Consider the following 19631-nt stretch of genomic DNA (forward strand, 5'->3'; position numbering starts at 1 on the left):
TCCTGTGGGTATGGCCACAGACTGCCAGACTATTTCCCCTTGCTAGGCTCTGCTTGCAAAAAAACATCCAGGTGTTTGGAAAATGTTTTCCGTGTGTGTCTACCCCCTCTGAATTTTGGAAGCAGCGCACTCCTGGAGGGGAGGCCCCAGGTCTCCGCAGACGCCAGGTCTTCCCCGAGGCCCGCATCGACACAGGTGGCCCCAGGTTTCGGCAGTGCCCGTGTCGTTCTGGAAGCTGGAGTCGCTTTCCTTGTCAGCCCCGGCTTTGCCAGCTTTCCCAGCTTTCCCGTTGCCATAGGAAGGTTAGGTCAGGGATCATTTCTGTTTGGGAACAGGACGGCGTCTCCCGTTGACGCTGATAATTAAAGTCCCTCTACTTTCCAAGTGCCAAACAAGATTTTAAAGGACAAAGAATTTAAACTGCAAAAGATGTTTGAAATATGTTCAAAGTAATTTTTGAAAGGGAAAAAAACAGCTAGTTCACCTCACTTCCTACTACCAGCTTCTCTCCTCTTCTCTGTCCTCACGGGAAAGACCGAACTGGGAAGACGGCACAGCCTTTGCACAGGGTTTCCTGGCTCCTTCTCTACTCCTCGGACTGGGAGGGAGCTTTGGTCTACTTTTCTCCTGTTTTTATGTGTTTTTAGATTCTTAACAGTGAGCAGGAATTTTCTAGGCAGAACATGCGTGTCTTTGTTGTTTTGAGAAAGCAAGGCTACCTCCCACTTGGGTCCCCCAGAGACCGGCATGGGGGGTGGGGGACTGTCAGAGGTCTGTGTCCTCCCCTCACAGCAGCCCACAGCGGCCGGCCCCACGTGGTGTCCGGATGGGCCAAGGAAAGTTCCAGAGCGTGTTTGAGGAGCTGGGTGAGGTACCCGAGGAAGCTGGGACCGAGTGAGAGAGGCGGACGTCCCAGACGTAGTACGGGGGTGGGAAAACACGGCGGGAAGCCCACTGCTGCAGAATCCACTTTATTTGAGACAGTGACGGGAAGGAGTTGGAAGGTGGGGCAGCTCGGGTGAGGGGAAAGCGCATCCTTCAGAACGAAGGGACATCCCTGCCCAGGTGTCATGCCTGAATGCACGAAGGGACAGGCACCAAGGAAGGCTCTGGTCGGGTCCGACCCAGACGGCTTCAGGACCCGCCGTCATGGAGATGCCCCTCCTTTCACGTGAGGCCTGCAGAGATCGGAGAGAAAGAGAACTCCAGGGCGTCAGGGCAGCGAAGGTCGCATCCAGGAGAGGAAGAGCCTTACAACCTGCTTTATCTGGGAAGAGAGAAAGGCTACAAAGGGGATCTTGAGAACCTTCTAGCTTCTGCTTCTTTAACCCTTCAGGCTGGAGAAAGGACAGAGGCCAGAACTTCCGGGCATCGCCTTTTTAGGGACGCTGGGTAGTCCGGACCATCTACCCTGGCATAAGCTTTTCCTTTGGGGTGGAGCGGTGAGAACTTGGTATTTCCGGAGCAGAGATCTGGGGACAAAGGTCTTCTTCCCCTTGTTTTCGAACACACTCGTGAGCTCACGAGCGCCGGCGCACTCCAGCTTCGGGGAGAGTCTGGTCATAGGGCGCTGGGCAGGACGGGACGCGGAGCCAAGATGGACCCAGTGTGGAGCACATCCTTCAGGCGGGAGGCAGGCGGCCGCTTCGGACGGTCTCGGCCCTTCCTACTCGCTTTGGAACTGTTTCAGGTACTCCAGGATGTCTGCCTTGACCGCGCTGACGGGAGCCTTGTGGAACCAGCGCATGACCGGGACCCCGTCAGGCCCCACCAGGAACTTCTCGAAGTTCCAGCGGATGTCGTGGACCTTCATGGGCTCCCAGAAGAGCTGGTTTGATGAACCCAGAAGATCAGAGGTTGGAGGGCAGGAGTTCTGGAGCAGAGATAGGAAGAACAGAAGGTTTCCCCCTGCTTCTGCGTGGCCCAGTTTATCCCCAACCCTGGAGAATCTCCTCACCATCCTGCATCTCCATATATTAACCACCTGACGTGCTCCCAGGAAGCACAGACATTTAATGCAACATCGCTGCCCCCCGCCCCGCAACGGGCAATCGGCCGTGAGTGCGCGGGCTAGAGAGCGTGGCAGTAAACAGAAAATACTCCTCCTTTCTCTGTCTGCCCCTCCGAGGATTACATCATGGTGCTGCAGAAAAATACTATCTTCTGTCTTTGATAAGTCATATCATTTCTAGAGCTTCAGTTTTCTTAGCTGGAAAAAAATGCTTTGGTTAGAGTCGTGGTTTCCAGAGCTGGGGCTTCACAGTCTGGTAAAAGTTCAGTAACTATTTCTTGGAGATTAGTATAGAATAACTAACATTTTATTAACATGTAGTTATATAGAATAACTAAATAGAATATTTAGAATAGAATAGAATAACTATATAGAGTAACTAAAAATCAAAAGTCAACTATAGGGCACCTGGGTGGCTCAGTGGGTTAAGCCGCTGCCTTCGGCTCAGGTCATGATCTCAGGGTCCTGGGATCGAGTCCCACATCGGGCTCTCTGCTCTGCAGGGAGCCTGCTTCCTCCTCTCCCTCTCTCTGCCTGCCTCTCTGTCTGCTTGTGATCTCTGTCTGATAAATAAATAAAATCTTTAAAAAAAATAAAAGTCAACTATAACTAAATTTAAAAATTAACAGATTTTTAAGTATTAGGTTGAAGGAAATAAAATCGGTCATATCACCATTTTTGGGCAACACAAATGGTAATCTGTATGATTTAACTCAACATTAATTTAGTATCACAATAAATGATGGCCTTTTATATTCAGTAAATTAGGCTTTGTGGAAAACTCCCCACACTGTGTTTTTTTTTTTCAGGTTGCCATGAATGGGTTAGAGTTTCAACAAGGAGCAGACCTGTCTGGCAGGCCAGCAGAGGGAACGGGTGGCCTAAAAGAACATCAGATGGTTCTGTGGTCTTCGTGGTTCTAACACTCAGTCGCTCCCCGCTCAGTTAGCACATGGGACCCTCCATTCTGCGCTCCATGTCTGTCTCCCGACTGCACAGGAGTCCGCCAGGGAGGGGCTGGGCCCTGCTAATAGGTTCAGGCTCCCTGTGTGGCACAGCTGCTCACACCTGGGACGGATGCCGTGACTATCAGTCACATGAGCAAATCATTGCCATTTGAGAGGGGGCGTCAGCCTCGTCAGAGCTGCCTTGTTCCGTTTCCTGTACTTGAGCTCAGGGCTCAAAACGGATCTGGTCATGACTCCTGAACTTAGCTGAGCATTTCTTTCCAAGGAGTCCAACCTTAATCCTAGAAACGAGCCCCATGCTTTCGGGGTATCTCTGCCTACCTGACCAGTTCACGCAGGTGGGTGGTCACTCACCTTCAGGAAGGTAAAGACCTTCTGTTCTTTTTCTCCATTCACATCCCCTTTCTCAAAGAGCTGAAAATTGGGAACAAAACCACCACCGGGTCGCACATACCTGCAATGAAGCAGAGTTTTCCCAAGAGGGTCCAAGTTAGGATAAGGAGGGGTGGTAACAGCCACAAGTCCATGAAAGGAAGTCAGAGACAAAGAGGAAGAGACGGTGGACAGGGAAGGTGAGGAAAGAGAGATGTCTGGGGGTCAGGACCTCATGCTTTCTGGAGCCAGTAGACAATTCAAAGGAAACTGGAAGGGAGTGTTTGAAGGTCAGGATTCCCGACTCATTTCTATTTCCCACATTCCCTCCTCTGCCCTGCACTGCTTTCCCCATAGATATTCCCCTAGTGTCCACGTCAAGAGCCCGAGGCGAGTGACAGCTTGGGCGTTGCCAGCCACGGCAGCTTGCGTGCGCGAAGCTTCACAATGATGTTCCTGAACCCCGTGATCCACCACCCGCCCCGGAAGCTTCCAGAGGAGGAGGCCTCCAGGCAGCAGGAGGAAGGGAAAGGCTGAAGGGCTTAGGCAGGGACCCAAGCCGGCACTCACTTGAGCCCAGAAAGGATCTCTGAGTTCTTCCCTGGTTCTTGTTTTCCAAACTGGTTGCAGGGAAAGCCCAGCACCACGACACCAAAAAGCTTCAGCTCCTCCTGTAGTGCATTCAGTTCTGTGGGGAGACAGTGAGCAGCATGGGCAGCCCGGCAGGACCCCGGAGGACGCTGCATTGTGTCCAAGTACAGTGACAAGTGCAGGGCGAGGGTTCGAGATTACAGAGACTGGGGAGGCGGGGCACAAAGCTAGCACACAGGTTGACAGAAACACACCCAAACGGCTGCCATCGTTCTTGTGTTGGTTCCCTCCACGGCTGCACGGCACCTCCAGCGGGGGGGGGGGGGGGGGAGGGCCAGAGAGCACAGATGGGTTAGCCCGTGGGGTGGGCGGGGGCATCCGCTGGATGCTGAAGGGAATTAAAATTTAAATGCCACGGCCAGTTTCCATAGTGGCAGATTGACTGACTGACCAAACATCTTGAAGGAGAAGGCAAACAAAATGGACCTGCTCCCTCTGCCCCCATCATGCCCCACAGGGACACACCTGACACCCCAGTCCGTGCTCCCAAGAGCCCCCCCTTCGGCACTCTCACCTGGGAGCTATGGAGGGAACCCAAATCTGAGCCCAGCTCCAGAACATGCTCTAACTCTTGTCAACTCTGACCTAATGGGTGTCACTGCCCCGGGACAGTCACTGGGATTCCAGGCTTCGAACTCCAAACCGCTCTTCAAGACTGCTGGGAGGGCTTCCAATGTGTCTGTGTAGACCCGCACCAGTCTTTCCGCCGTCGGCCACTCTCGTCCCCACTGAGTCAGTCCCGGTGCCCCCCCACCCAGACTCAGCTCCATGTGCTGCTGTCTCCCCGAAAACCCTCGGCTTCAATGGCAGTGCCTTCCTGTCCTTGTAGGTTTCTTCATGACGATCCCTACTCGCCGCCTCCTTTCGCCATCAAGAATACATCCTTCCTATGGCAGAAACCGCAGCAGACCCTGCTGCTGGGCCTCCGGCAAAGGCCTTCAACTCTTGCCGTTTCCCCGTCTGGAGTAAAATCTGAATGAGACACTTTTTAAAAATCTCAGGTATTTAGTAAAATTCTCATGGTTAGTAAGTCATGTCATGGCAACAGAGTGGAAAACTGTGGCTTCGAATACATGAGGAAGCTCATTGCGTGTTGATACAGAAGAACAACTGAGACATTGTATCATGTGAAAAAACAAGGTGTGGAATCAGTTGTGTGTGTCTGCGTATACAAGAGAGATTTGCTTATCTATACATTAAAGATTTATGACAATATATACCATAAACTGATAGCCTTGGTTACTCAAAAAGAAAAAAGGTGGATATTCTCACTCTTCCCCACCCCCGCATGGAGCCCGACACAGGGCTTGAACTCACAACTCTGAGATCAAGACTTCAGCTGAAAGGAAGAATCAGACACTCAGCCAACCGAGCCACCCACCCAGGGGCCCCCTGGAAACTTTCTCTCCTAAACCCTTTTGCATCTTTTAAATTTCCAATGTGAATATATTCCCTATTCAACACAAATTTAAATTAAAACTAAATTGAAACAGATTTAAAAGCAGATTCACATTCCATGGAACTGCTGTTTATATATCATGACTTTTTAAACTTACTGTATTTTTTCTCAAATTTAACTTTTTTTTAAAGATATTTTTTATTTATTTGAGAGAGAGAGAGAGAGGTCACAAGTAGGCAGAGAGGCAGGCAGAGAGAGAGGAGGAAGCAGACTCCCTGCTGAGCAGGGAGCCCAATGTGGGGCTCCATCCCAGGACCCTGGGATCATGACCTGAGCCAAAGGCAGAGGCTTTAACCCACTGAGCCACCCAGGTGCCCCTCAAATTTAACTTTTTGAAGGGAGGAAAACCCCTACTTGCTAAATGATACTAGCCTTAGATTCTGAGATTTTACACAAATTAAATAAAGATTTAGTCTGTAGCTTTTCAAGTTCTCCCTAGGGTTGATTATACATAAAAATAACTATAAAGTGAGCCCCAAATTCTTTGAAATGTCAGATCTTCCTATAATCTGCACTTTTGAAAGTATCTTTTTACGCACAATTTCATCATTAAAAAGTTTTTAGGGTCTCTTGGTGAATGTGAACCATTTTGTTTTTGTTGTTCTTTGAAGGAGGGGCTATTTCAATACAATTTTTGCCTCTAAGTCAAGCAGCTCCTTCTGTATTAGTCCTTTTAGGATGCTTTAACAAATACCATAGACCAGGGGGCTTGTGAACAATAAGAACTTATTTCTCAGAGTTCTGGAAGTCCAAAGTCATGGTGCTAATGTGGTGGGGTTCTAGCAAAGGCCCTCTACCAGGTTGCAGACTGCAGGCTTCTCATGTGTCCTCCCATGGTGCAAGGGCTGTGGGGGTGGGGGGAGTCTATGCTGTTTCTTCTTATAAAAGCACTAATCCCATTCATGGAGGTTCACTGTCATGACCTCAACACCTCCTGAAGGCCCTGTTGCCATTGTATTGGGCACTGGGATTTCAACATATGAATTTCGGGGGGACACATTCAGGCCATAGCACCTGCTGACTGTTCTTCTTTTTCTTTTTCTTCCTTTTAGAGAAACAGTGTGAGCAGGGTGGGGAAGGGCAGAGAGAGGGAGAGAGAGAATCTTAAGCAGGCTCCGTGCTGACTTAGTCTCACGACTCTGAGATCACAGCCTGAGACGAAATCAGGAGTCGGATGCTTAACCAACCGAGTCAGCCAAGTGCCCCTGAATGTTAATTTTAAAATACCAAAATTTAGTGAGCTGTATATCTTAGAGGTGAAATTACAATACACTTAAATTTAAGTGGTGTTAAAAAAGAGAAAATTCTTCAATATCTTGTTATTGAAGTCCCATTAAGACAAAAAGGAGAGAAAGAAAAGGAGAGAAAGAAAAGACAAATTGATGGGACTTTATATTTTTGACCATTTGAATAGATACCAGTGTCAACATGTGGGAAATTTTTCTTAGAAATTGTTCACATATTATTTTGCATATATGCATATGCATATGTTCACATATTAATTATTGCAATTAATTTAAAAAAATTTTTTGAAAAGCAGAAAAACCAAGTTATGGCATGTCAGAAACTGCATTTATCTCTATTACAATCCACCTGAAACTTCAAATAACCTTTTCTGGATCAACAGGGAAACCAAACTCTTCCCCATGAGCACAAAGAAAATCTACCTCAGTCACGGTAGAAGGTCAGGCCAGGTTTGGAGAGATGAAGAATCTTTCCAAAGAGCTGTCCCACCAAAGATTACTGGTGAGAAAGCTATATTTCCCTCTTGGAGCTGCTGAAGAACCCAAGAGCACTTTCCAGAAGATCCTCTCTGCTGTTGTTCCCAGAAGTCACCAATGAGAAGGATAAAGGTGGCCCCTTGAAAGCTAGACTCCGGCCTGGGGTCGTAGCTAGGGTTTCCTATTCTCCTGTTAAACAATTTCACAGGGGCGCCCGGGTGGCTCAGTGTAAGCCTCTGCCTTCAGCTCAGGTCATGATCCCAGGGTCCTGGATGGAGCCTCTGCTCAGCAGGAAGCCTGCTTCCACCTCCCCCTCTGCCAGCCTCTCTGCCTATCTGTGATCTCTCTCTCTCTGTCAAATAAATAAATAAAGTCTTTAAAACGACAACAATTTCACAGAACATCAGTATCACACAACATCACGGTCACAGTGGTCATGATAAATCAAGACCTTGGCCTTCCTTTATTCCCCTGACCTCGTAGATAAGAGTTATTAAGACATATCTGAGTCACAGTCACAGAATGCTCCCCACTCCCTCATTTCCTGACAGCATCCAATTCAGAGCAAAACTTCAAGTCCTTGAATCTTCCCCCAAAGCACCGAACACAAGCCTAGATTCTCAGATAAGTTCTTTCCAGCACTTTCTTATTGAGAAGCCCCATGGTTCCCTACAATATATGTTCTCCCTCACGGCATCGAGCAGCAAACCCCACTTGTTCAGTGATAGGTACATTCCTGGTGGTTTTTTATTAAATCCTCGGGAGAATCTCAGTCCTCCAGTCTGGAGATAATTTTCCTGGCCTCCTAAGGAGTAGAGCAGTGGCAGGATTTAGAGGGACGGACTCCCCTGATGACCTATTACCCCCTCACCCCCCTCCTCCCAACAACAAATTAGGAGAACCTCTGGAATTAGAATATGGGCATCGGACCAAGCTCATTCAGGAGGACTCGAAGCTCTTACCAGGATACTGAGCTGTCAGGCCTCAGTACGTGGCCACGTTGACAAAGAGCACATGCTTGCCCGCGTAGCGCTGGAACTGCACGTACTCCTCTTCATTGAGGGTGAGGGCTCCGTACTCGTAGATGGTGCCCGTCACCCCCTTGTAGCAATCCAGCTGGAATGGAACAAAACCCGCCATGCTGTGACAATAAGGCCAACAATAACCCCTAACAGCCGTGGACGTCTGCACAGTGCTCACAGCTCTTTCGCGGAACACCTCGAGACTCTGAGAACCGAAGAGACCTCTGTCTGGTAGTAGTCTTAGTTATGGCGAGACCACCACCAGAATGTGTGTCTTGTAAGTTAAATTCCTTTCTGTGTGGGGTCACCTGGCTGGCTCAGTCAGTGGAGCGTGTCACTCTTGATCTTGGGGTTCAAGGCCTAGGTGGGGTATAGAGATTACTCAAAAAATAATATCTTAAAAAAAAAGCCCCTGTGTGTGTGTGTGTGTGTGTGTGTGTGTATGCGCGCACGTGTGTGGACAAGCACTTTGTGATGCTCCTAGGTTCTGTCTCTCACATAGGTATCGTCCTGTGAGCTGGGATGTAGAATCCTAAGAAAACCATGGACTAGAAGGGCTGAAACTTTCCAACTCTGATCTTAGTTCTGCTCCAGTCGGAAGGGACCTGATACCCAAAAATGCAGCCTTTTATTCACAAGAGGGCTTTCTACAGCTGGAATTGTGCCCCAAGCAGGCAGTAGTGGCTGACATGAACCCAGACGCCCCCTCATAGGTTGCCTTTTTTAAATTTCAGAGAGGGGAGAGAGTCTTACGAATGCTGGTCTTTGAGCATCTTATGTACATCATCTTACATGTCACAGGGACCTGATAACAGAGCACTCAGAGTGGTTTGAGGACCTGAACAAGACCGAGGCATCTTAGAAATGCAAGTACCTGAGACGCCTCTCCAAAGAAGACATCCAGATGGCCAACAGACCCATGAAAAGATGCCCCACATCATTTGGCAGCATGGAAATATAAATCAAAACCACAATGAGATCCCACCTCACACCAGTCAGAATGACTAAAATCAACAAGTCAGGAAATGACAGATGCTGGTGAGGATGCGGAGAAAGGGGAACCCTCCTACACTGCTGGTGGGAACGCAAGCTGGTGCAGCCACTCTGGAAAACAGTGTGGTTCCTCAAGATGTTAAAAATAGAGCTACCCTATGACCCAGCGATTGTATTACTGGGTATTTCCCCCAAATATACAGATTCAGAGGGGTACATCCCAATGTTTATAGCAGCATTATCAACAATAGTTCAACTATGAGGAGAGCCCAGATGTCCATCGACAGAGGAGGGGATAATGAAGATGTGGTATAGGGGCGCCTGGGTGGCTCGGTCATTAAGCATTTGCCTTTGGCTCACATCTTGATCCCAGGGTGCTGGGATTGAGCCCCACATTGCGCTCCCTGCTAGGCGGAAGCCTGCTTCTCCCTCTCACACTCTCCCTGCTTGTGTCCCTGCTCTTACTGTGTCTCTGTGTCAAATAAATAAATAAAATCTTAAAAAAAAAGAAGAAAACGTGGTATGTATATATATATACACAATGGAATATCACTTAGCCGTCAGAGAGAATGAAGTCTTTCCATTTGCAACAATGTGGATAGAATTAGAGATTAAGCTAGGCAAAATAAGTCAGTCAAAGAAAGATAAAAATGTGATTTCACTCATGTGTGGTGGAATTTAAGAAACAAAACAGATGAACATAGAGGAAGGGAAGGAAAAGATAAGATAAAAACAGAGAGGAGGGCAAACCGGAAGACTCTATAGTTAAGTGAACAAATTGTGGATTGCTGGAGGGGCAGCGGGTGGGGCAGGGGCTAGATGGAGGACGGGCACTAGGGAGGGCACCTGCTGGGATGAGCACTGGGCGTTCTGTGCAGGTGATGAATCACTGAAGTTCACTCCTGAAACCAATACTTCACAATATGGTAACAAACTTGAGTTTAAAAAGAAAAGAAATGCAAGTTCCTGGTTCTCCTGAGACCTGCTGAATCAGAAACTTTGGGGTGGCGGTTGGAGAGAAGGAGCGAAGGCTGGACTTTGCTTCATATCAGCTGGCAGTCTCCGGGCAGGGTTCCTGAGGCACACACCATAACACCTGTACAGCTCCCTCAAGGATTTCCTTAACATTTTACCACTATAGCTTTGCTCTGGTTAACGTCACTTCACTTTGGTAACCATAAAACCAACCATCCTCCAAGCACATGGCCCACCGATAGCCATCTTAAGGGTCTCATGACTAATGTTTCATTAGGCAGTAGTCAATAACTTTATCCTAACAGCAGCTAGCCCCTCAAGGCCCTGGAAGTCTTGCTTCCAAATCCCTTAGACATTTACGCTATCCCTAACCCCTACTAACTAGAAAGCTTAAAATCAGTCACTCCTCACAACCTCTGTGCAGCTCTTTCTGCCCATGGGTCCTGTTCTTGTGCTGTAATAAAGCACTTTCCTGCACTGAAAATGTCTCAAGAACGCTTTCTTGACTCTTCGCTCAGCCGCCCACATCAGGTGGGTCTCAGCACCTTGTGCTTTGACAAGTCCCCCCATGAATCTGGTCTGGGGATCACTGCCCTCAATCATGGGTATTCTCTTTCTTCTGGGGGTAGGGGAGCCAGTAAGAGAAATGTAATTGGTTTTGGGGTGCCTGGGGGGCTCAGTGGGTTAAAGCCTCTGCCTTTGGCTCAGGTCATGATCCCAGGGTCCTGAGGATCGGGCTCTCTGCTCAGAGGGGAGCCTGCTTCCTCCACTCTGCCTGCCTCTCTGCCTCCTTGTGATTTCTGTCTATTGAGTAAATGAATAGAATCTTAAAAAAAAAAAAAAAAAGACAGAGAGAGAGAAATGTAATTGGTTTAAATCCACAAGTGAGACTGAGTTTTTGAATTAATTCATCTGGTTTTAGAGTTAAAACCTGGGCACCTGTGTGGCTCAACGGGTCATTGTCTGGGGTCCTGGGACTGTGGTCCTGGGATAGAGCTTCACATTGGGATCTCTGCTCAGCAGGGCAGCCGTTTCCCTCTCTCTCTCTGCCTGCTGTTCTGCCTACCTGTGATCTCTCTCTCTCTCTCTCTCTCTCTCTCTGTGTCAAATAAATAAAATCTTAAAAACAAAACAAAACCTGCTATTACCATGTCACCCACTTGAAGCCCGACCCTGTGTCCTGAGGCATATCCCCACACCTCTGACGGGGCAGCTACTGACCTCCAGTCCGGAGATTTTTTCCCCAAGGGCATCAGGAGATCAGGGCTCCACCAAGACCCAAGAGCAAGTCCCCTTACTCTGGTCCACACTTTGTCCTCCCCCACTAGCTGCCGCTCACCACCCCACCTCCTCTAACATTAAAACTGGCCAACAGCTACCCTGGCCTTCTGTGTTTTATCGTCACCGGGGGAATAGCCACTCTTCGCTGACCCTGACATTCCCCAAGCACTCTCCTGGCATCAGCCAGCGGCCGTCTCAGCTGCTCCGGGGCGTGCGGGCAGCCAGCCTCCCTCCCACCCCGTGCTCCTACGTGTCCCGTTTCCCGGACCCACAAGATTGCCCGGAGGTCAGAGCAGGGGCGGCGGCGGAGGGGCAGGCAGGACAGCAGCCTTGGCCGTCTGTCCACCTGCTCCAGGAGCGCCCGGTGACGGACACGGTCCGCGGAGGGGAGTCGGCTTCGCGGAGCCCCAGCCTCGGAGAGCGGCTGCCGGGGGTCGGCCGAGCTCGGGAGGCGGGTCCCAGCCTCGGAGAGGACGAGGGAGGACTCCTCGCCTCCCTGGACCCCAGGCCAGTTGACGGGGGCTGCAGTCCGCCGGGTCCCCCACGGGACACTCACCTTCATCTTCTGGGTCGGCTGGGCGAGGCCGACCAGGAACAGCGGGAAAAGCCCCGCAGCCCAGAGGTGAGGCGACATGACTCGCGCGTGCAGGGCCAGGCGGTCTGCGGTCCCCGGGGCACCTCGGTCCCTTTTGAGCCCCGGTGGGGATCGGAGCCAAGCGCTCCCTCCAATCGCAGAGCAGCGCGCGCGCACACCACACACACACACACACACACACACGCACGCCCCTGCCCTGCCCTGCCCTGCCCCCACTGTCCCTCCCCTCGCTTCCGTCCTGCCCACCTCCCCCGCCCTCGAGGCACCTCGGCCAGCCCCGCCGCTTCCCTGCGCCCGTGGTGGCGGCGCACGTGTCCGCCGGCCGCGGAGGCCTGTCTCCTTGGAACCGGGAGAGCTGGGTCCGCCCTCCCCGAGAGCCGACGGCCTCCTGGGGTCGCTGTCCGCGGAATCAGAATCTGCTTTTTTTAAAAAGGAGACCGTCACGTGATGCACATGCACAGGAAAGTTTGCGACTTGTGGTCGCGGGGGACAGTCCCCCCGCCTGTCGCGGCCCACTGTCCTGCGATGAAGCCGGGCCGCGGGGCCGCACCGTGTCAGACGCCCGCCCGGCCGCCCGGGCCCTGGCCAGCGGCTTGTGGACGCGGGCGACCCCGCCGCGGGCACGGGCGCCCTGGGCAGTGGCGGGGCCAGAGCCCCGGCCTGCGAGTCCGGAGGGCCCCGAGCTGCAGCCGCCTCCGCGCCATCGTCTCCGCCCCCCACCCCTCCCGCAGGGGTGAGGCCCTCGTGGGAGCGCGCGGAAAGCCGTAGCGGAGGGAACGGGCCAAGACACACAGAGCTGCTTCTCCCGCCCCCTCTGCCCGCAGCTCCCACGGTTCTCACGGCCGCTCCGCTTTGCCACAGTCGCCTGTGACCCGGGGGACAAGCCTTTCCTTCCTCCTCAGCGCTAAGCCCTTCCCGCCCGGCCGCGCCAGGGTCCCACCCACCGCCCGCCCCGCTCCCGGAACTGAGGGCGCCTCGGGCTGATCTGGGGGCGCCTGGGGAGGCGAGCTTCGTGCCGGCTCGGGTTTCCGAGCGCTTCTCCCAGCCCCGGAACCGTCCTGGTCGCTGGCGGCGATCCAGCCCCGCGGGTCCCCAGGGCGCCCTCCTCCGCACGACCTGGGCGCGCTGCGGGGCTCCTCAGCCTCTGCCCGGGGTCCGTTCACAGAAGGGCTGAAGCTCACACCGCGAGGCGACAGAGACCGTGCGCCCGGGACAGCTCCTGGTCTCGGCGCGACTTCCCTCCCGGCTCTGGGCCCGACTGTCCCATCTGCACGGTCAGGGTGAGTCCAAAGTCGGCCTGCTGGGGCCGCTCCCAGCTGCGACCGCGACTCTGAAGGGCTCAGCCCAGCACAGAGCCCAGGTCGGCAACCGCTCCCACCGCCCGCTTCGAACCCGGACAAATGAAAGCCAGCCCCGGCTTCCCGCCGTCCGTCCCTCGCTCTTCTCCGGTCGGGTCAAGTCTGCACAGAGACCAACGTTCGCTCCTCCTGCAGTCTCCGGAGGCGCCTCAGAACGAGCTCATCACCAGGTCCAATAGCTGAAACTCCGACTCTCCAGTCCTGCTCCAACATCCCTGACAAACTTCTGGGCACCGTGGGTGCTGGCCTCCAGCGGGAGAAGGGAAGGTGTGGAGCCCGCGGGCAGGAGGAAGGTGTCTCTGGCCCACCGGCCCCTCCTGTCCTCCAGAGCCCACTTCCCTGACCTGCTCCCAGGAATCTTGCTTTTGCCCCTTCGCTTGTCTCCTTCCTTCCCCACAGTCGGCCTCGGTTGCACGACTTGTTTTAAAGATTTCATTTATTTATTAGGGAGAGAGAGAGAACAGGAGGGAAGCACAGACAAGGAGGGAGAAGCAGACTCCCTGCTAAGCAGGGAGCCACAGGCCTGGGGCTCCATCCCGTGACCTGAGCAGGAGGCAGCCGCTTCCTTGACTGAGCCCCTCTGTTGTATGGTTTTCTAAAGATCAAGTTCGTTGACGTCCCTCATGTTAAAAATGCTTTGGTTCCTCCCTAATTCTTACACCATTCATCTGAAATCCTCCCAGGGAGCACTTTGGATGTGACACTGTGTCCCCTCCCTCCATGAAAATGCCATGTTTCTGGTGGACTGAACTGGCCCCATCACCCCACCTCCACCCACTGAGCTGTCAATTCTAGACATTTTAGGAAAAATCTGAGCCAATACTTTGGGAGCCTTCCTGAAAGATTTCTTGACATATTAATGACCTATTATTCAAAATTCAAAATTCAAAATGATGGAACACAGTTTTATCCAACGAGACTTCAGAGGTGACTGCTGAGGCCTGAGTCACAGATCAGATCCTAAACAGCCTGACCAGGACTTGAATCGGACCCAAGCTCAGGCCCCCTGCCTTTCTCGAGGCGCCTAGGGCAGAAGAGGGTGAGACTCAGATCAGTTTGTCTCCGTCACCGTTTTTGTGGCCCAGTCAGGATGAAACAGTTTTTAAAGGGCGTGGGCAGGAGTCCAAAGGGAAGCAATGATCCGCACCAGGCTGTAGGATGGCACGGGCTGAGTTATGTTCCCTCCACGAGGTGTACTGAAGTCCTAACTAACCCTCTGTACCTTGGAACGTGACCTTATTTGAAAAGAGTCTTGATGCCACTGTAAGTAGCCTCTTTGTAAGAAGGGTGTCGAGTGAGGCTGTCCCTGGAGACAGGGACAGAGATTGAAGCTAGCTGCCACGAGCTAAAGATGGTCTGGGCCACCAGACATGGGGAGAGGCAAGGGAGTGTCCTTCCGTCCAGGATGCAGAGGGAGCAGGGCCAAGGTGACAGCCTGGTCTCAGACTTCTAGCTGCCAGGACTGTGAGACAATCCACTGCCCCGTTCTCAGCCGCTCAGTTGGTGGCCCTCCGCAGGGTCGCTCTCGGGAACACACAGTAAGCTTCCATCCAGAGACAGAGTTCTCTCCGACTGCTTTCCGGTTTCCCGCGATCCCTTCTGTCTGTGCCCATGCTCGCCAAAGCGTTCCTTCATTCTCAATTTCCTTGATCAAAAAGGAAACAAATCTCCCGATGGCTTCCATACGTGCTTTCGTCCTGGTTCCAGAGCAAAACTACTTCCCTGTTTACCTGAACGCCGACTTAGAGATTCGGGCCCCTGCTTAACGCTACCTGGAAGATTGTCCGGGTTCAGTCCATCTACCCAGGTAGGCAGGGGCCGCCCTCGCAGGCCGCAGGGATCTCCTTCTCCGCCCGGCCAGGCAGAGACGCAGACGGCTGCTGTGGACCTGCGTGCCCGGAGCGCCGTCCTGCGCTATTGCAAACCGTGTCTTCTTACTCACCGTCTCGTGTCGTCCTTCCCTCCGGAGGACAGATGCGGCGGGAGAAGCAGCGCTCCTTCAGCGTCCATACGTGAGAGTCAATGTACACATATGATGTTACTCGACTTCAAATCTAAATTTTTGTCTGTTTTTTAGTCTCCTTTGACTCCTTTAAATCCATTAACCACATGTTCTAGGAATTTGAGGAGAGTGATGATTTTGCTGTATTTTGTTGTTTTTGTTGCTGTTACATTTTTCAAAAAAAAAGGTTAACTGACTTTAGAGAGAAAGAGTGCACGGGTGGGAGGAGGGGCCGAGGGAGAGACTCGCAGACTCCCCGCGGAGCGCGGAGCGCAGGGCCTGCCGCGGGGCTCGCTCTCACGAGAGATCATGACCTGAGCCAAGATCGAGTCAAACGCTCAACCCGCTGAGCGCCCAGGCCCTCCTGCTGCTACATTTCTGTCCACGTCTCTGTGTACTATTGCCTTATCCTTGAGGACCCCTCAGACCCAGGCTGGCTGCGGCCCTAATCCAGAGCCTTGGCGAAGGCAGCGGGTCCTGAAAGGACATCCCCCTGGAGGCCTTGTCCCCGCTGCCCACGCTGCCCATCTCGTCTGCTGCACCGGGTAGCTCTAGTGTTTGGTGAGGCAAAGGGGACAGCATGTGCAGAATGTGCTCTCCCCAGGGGGCGCCAGTGCCTGTCACCCCCACCTCTGCGCCCCAGAGAGGAGTCCTGGGTCCACACACAGCCGTGGGTGTCTGGGATGCCATCGGCACCCACAAGAGCTGAGCAACTTCTCTGCCATGGGACCAGCTGTCCCAGAGCTTCTGTGACCTGGGCCTTTCTCCTCCCAGGAGGAAGGAATCCGTCAGCTCATCAACACCGCAAGCCAAAAATCCATCTACTACCTGCGGTGGCTGGACTACAAGTGACTGCCTACACTTCACGGCTCTTCCTACTTCTGTTTCTTTTAAGAGGTGCCGATCTCCTGGTGATTTAATCTGACCAACCTCCACCCTGAGAAGACTGGGAAGAGCAAGTGTTGACTGGGGCAAACTCCACAGTTTTAATGCCCGAATGTTTTTCATTTCTTCAGTTCACATGTGGCCTTTCAGAGGCCCGGAAAGGGCAGTGAGGGGCCCGTCTGACCTCCGGTGGCCGTACCTAAAACCCACGCGCTGCCCTCTGTCCCGCAGACATCCAGTGGCGCCGGGGGCAACGACGTGCAGCCGGGAAGCGTCCCTTCCTCGCCTGGATTCTCACCGAGTGGCTCACACCGAGCGCGCCGGCCCGGAGGTCCCTGCCCCTCTCAGCCTGTCTTGGGGCAACTCTGCCTCTCCCTGGAGCAGACCCGAAGGAGCGGAGTCCGGAGGAACAAGGGATCCTGGAGGGACTGGGCGCCGGACGGAGATGCGGGGAGTTAGAGGAGAAACGGGAGTGATGAAGGGAGAGGGGAGATGAGGGAAGGCGGAGGGGAGGAAGGAGCCAAGTACGAAGGACAAAAAGGGAGGAGAGGCGGTCTGTATCAACCCCAGCTTAGTAATTCCTAAATTTAGGAATATTTAGATAGATTCTCTGAGTCCAGCATCACTAAAAAAGCATTAGGTTAATATTTTTCTCCATTTTATAAGTAAGGATGTAAAGACAGAGTAAAAATAAATAGCTTCTCAGGTTATAGAGCTATAATATGTCAGGCCGGGGCTCACACGCAAGTGTGTTCTGTTCCCAAATCCAGACCCCTTGGTAGCCTGAATGCTAGCCCCGAAGGTATCAGGCGTTAATCCCTGGAACCCAGAGGTTATCATCGTGTATGGCCAAGATTTTGCAGATGTGATTAAGTTGTGGATCTTCGGATAAAGGGATTATCTTGGATTATCTAGGTGGGCACTAAACACAATCACACGTATTCTTCAGAGACGGAGCCAGGGGAGATTTTACTAAGAAGACAGGAGAAACACGAGAGGGACAGCGGAAGCCAGCAGCTGGAGCGGTGCCAGAAAGGGTCACGAGTCCTTCTTTCAGTTTCCCACAACATGTTCCTCCTTTCCTTCCCAGCCCTTCCCAGAAGCGTCCTTTAATACCCGTATTTCTGCAACAGTTAGCTCAAGGCATTCCAGGCTTTTTCTATGATGCACCTCAAGATTCTTCAAGTCTCTACACATTACCCATTTTCAAAGACACTTTGAGATATATATTAAACAGATTGACATATAGCTATCTGTATCTATTTATTTATATCTGTATGTATTTCCTGTTAAGGATACAGATAACTATATCAATATATCTGTATTTATGTGTATATATAGAGAGAGACAGAAACAGACACAGACACAGAGAGGTGTATTATAAGGAATTGGCTCACCAGATTATGGAGGCTGAGAAGTTCCAAGATCTGCTACCAGCAAGCTGGGAACCCAGGAGAACTGATGTACTTCCTGTCTGAGTCTGAAGGCTTGAGAACCTGGGGAGCTGATGTTGTAAGTTCCACTCTGAGTCTGAAGGCAAAGGACTAATATTCCAGCTCAAAGACACAATTCTTTCTCTTTATATATTTAGGTAGGTAATATGCATTACGCACCAGTAATACACCGTATAATTATACAATTCAAGAGCATGGTTTTCGTGTCATAAAATTCTAAGTTCTTCGCATCCCCTAGAAAGAGGGGGAAAAGAGGCAAAATAGCCATTTATGACTAGAATCTGATATAACCCTTGTGCATTTTGTAATCTCAAAGAATGATCAAAGTGTATATAACCACCAACTTTATGAGGGTGGGGGAGGGGGAGTAAAAATATACCAAACCGTTCAAGAGAAAACAAGAAAGAAGGATATAGAACAGAAGGGACAAAATACACACCTAACACAGAGACATATATAATACTTGAAAGTAAAAAGATGGGAGTTACTAAGCATAAATAAACCAAAATAAAATTAGCCATGTTGTTTTGAGACAAGGTACATTTTAAGACAAAATGGATAACCAAGGATTTACAGAAAGTTTTTGTAATGATTAAGCATACAATTCACCAGGAAGATAACAGGTACTCTAAATTTGTAAGCACCTAATAACATAACTGATAATATATAAGTTAAAAATTGGCAGAAATCTACAGAGAAATATGTTAAATTTGCACAACACAGTGGCAGACTTTGACATACGTCTTTTAGTAATCGATAGAAAAAGCAGGAGTGAGTAGTGATGGCTGAGATTTAATCAGCATGTCTATCAAATTAGACCTGGCAGACAGTTATAGAACATCCAACAACTGCAGGATACAGAATATTTTAAGGCAAACACAGAATGTTTATAAAAACCCACCATGTGCTGGCCTATCAGCCAACTACCCGCGCATTTCAAGGTCTGAAATGATACAGACCATATTCTCTGACCACATGTAATTAAGCCATTATTTACCTAACAAATGACTAGGCTATTCCTACATACTTGGAAACTGAAGACTATCATACCATAAAATAATGTATGTTTATAGGATGATATCAGAATGGAAATTACAAAATAATTTTTCCTGTGGAAAAAAGCTTTGAAAATACATTTCACGTTGATTGGGTCATTCACTCTCTGCTTCAGAGTAGAGGCCTCCAATGCTAATAGCTTTCCAACGTGTCCTTGATTTCCTTCAAATAATGTGTTTTTCTTCCTCTCCCACGTTTTTATGTCCTCCATGGCCTGCTTCTGGACTCTAGGAAGTATTCTGAGCTGAATAAAATTATGACGGCAAACATTCTGGGCTGCACGCATGGGACGCATGGAGGAAATTAAAGAAAAGGGAAGGAAGGAACGGTAAAGGTAGAAGCGAGAACTAATGAGACAGAAATCCGAGATAAAAAGAGGCTGACTTAACCAAAAACTTTAAAAAGATTACTGTTACTGATAACTCTGTGGCAAAAGTGATCAAGAAAAATGGAGAGAAAGCACAAATAGCTCATATTAGAAGTAGAAAAGGAAAGGGCTTGGCTGGCTCAGTTGGTAGAACATGCAACTCTTGATCTTGAAGTCGTAAGTTCCAGCCGCACGTTGGGAGTGAAGTTTCCTTAATAATGATAAAAAAGAAATGGACAAGGAGACATCACTTCACATCACTTGATATCCTGCAGGGGTTAAGAACACATATATCACAAACAACTTAATACTGATGAATATACGAGCCTAAGGGAAATAGGCAAATAAGAGGATATAACTATATCTTTTCTATATTTATTTCTGTAATAAGTACAACATATGAAAAATAATTCAGTGCTTAAAGATATTTGATCTATTTTTAAAAATCTTTCACAAATAAT

General features: G+C 50.5%; 1 protein-coding gene across 1 annotated transcript; it reads right to left on the reverse strand.

Annotated features, from left to right (window-relative positions):
- Window positions 1-1639: 1639 nt before the first annotated feature.
- On the reverse strand, window positions 1640-12087 carry GPX6 (glutathione peroxidase 6). The gene is made up of 5 exons (XM_044261270.1): window positions 12010-12087; window positions 8145-8298; window positions 3922-4039; window positions 3334-3433; window positions 1640-1873 (listed from the first exon to the last, which is right to left on the reverse strand). The coding sequence occupies exons 1-5, from the start codon at window positions 12085-12087 to the stop codon at window positions 1667-1669; spliced, it is 657 nt and encodes a 218-aa protein (XP_044117205.1). The 3' UTR covers window positions 1640-1666.
- Window positions 12088-19631: the final 7544 nt, after the last annotated feature.

This window comes from Neovison vison, chromosome 1, assembly GCF_020171115.1.
Source record: "Neovison vison isolate M4711 chromosome 1, ASM_NN_V1, whole genome shotgun sequence".
NCBI lineage: Eukaryota > Metazoa > Chordata > Mammalia > Carnivora > Mustelidae > Neogale > Neogale vison.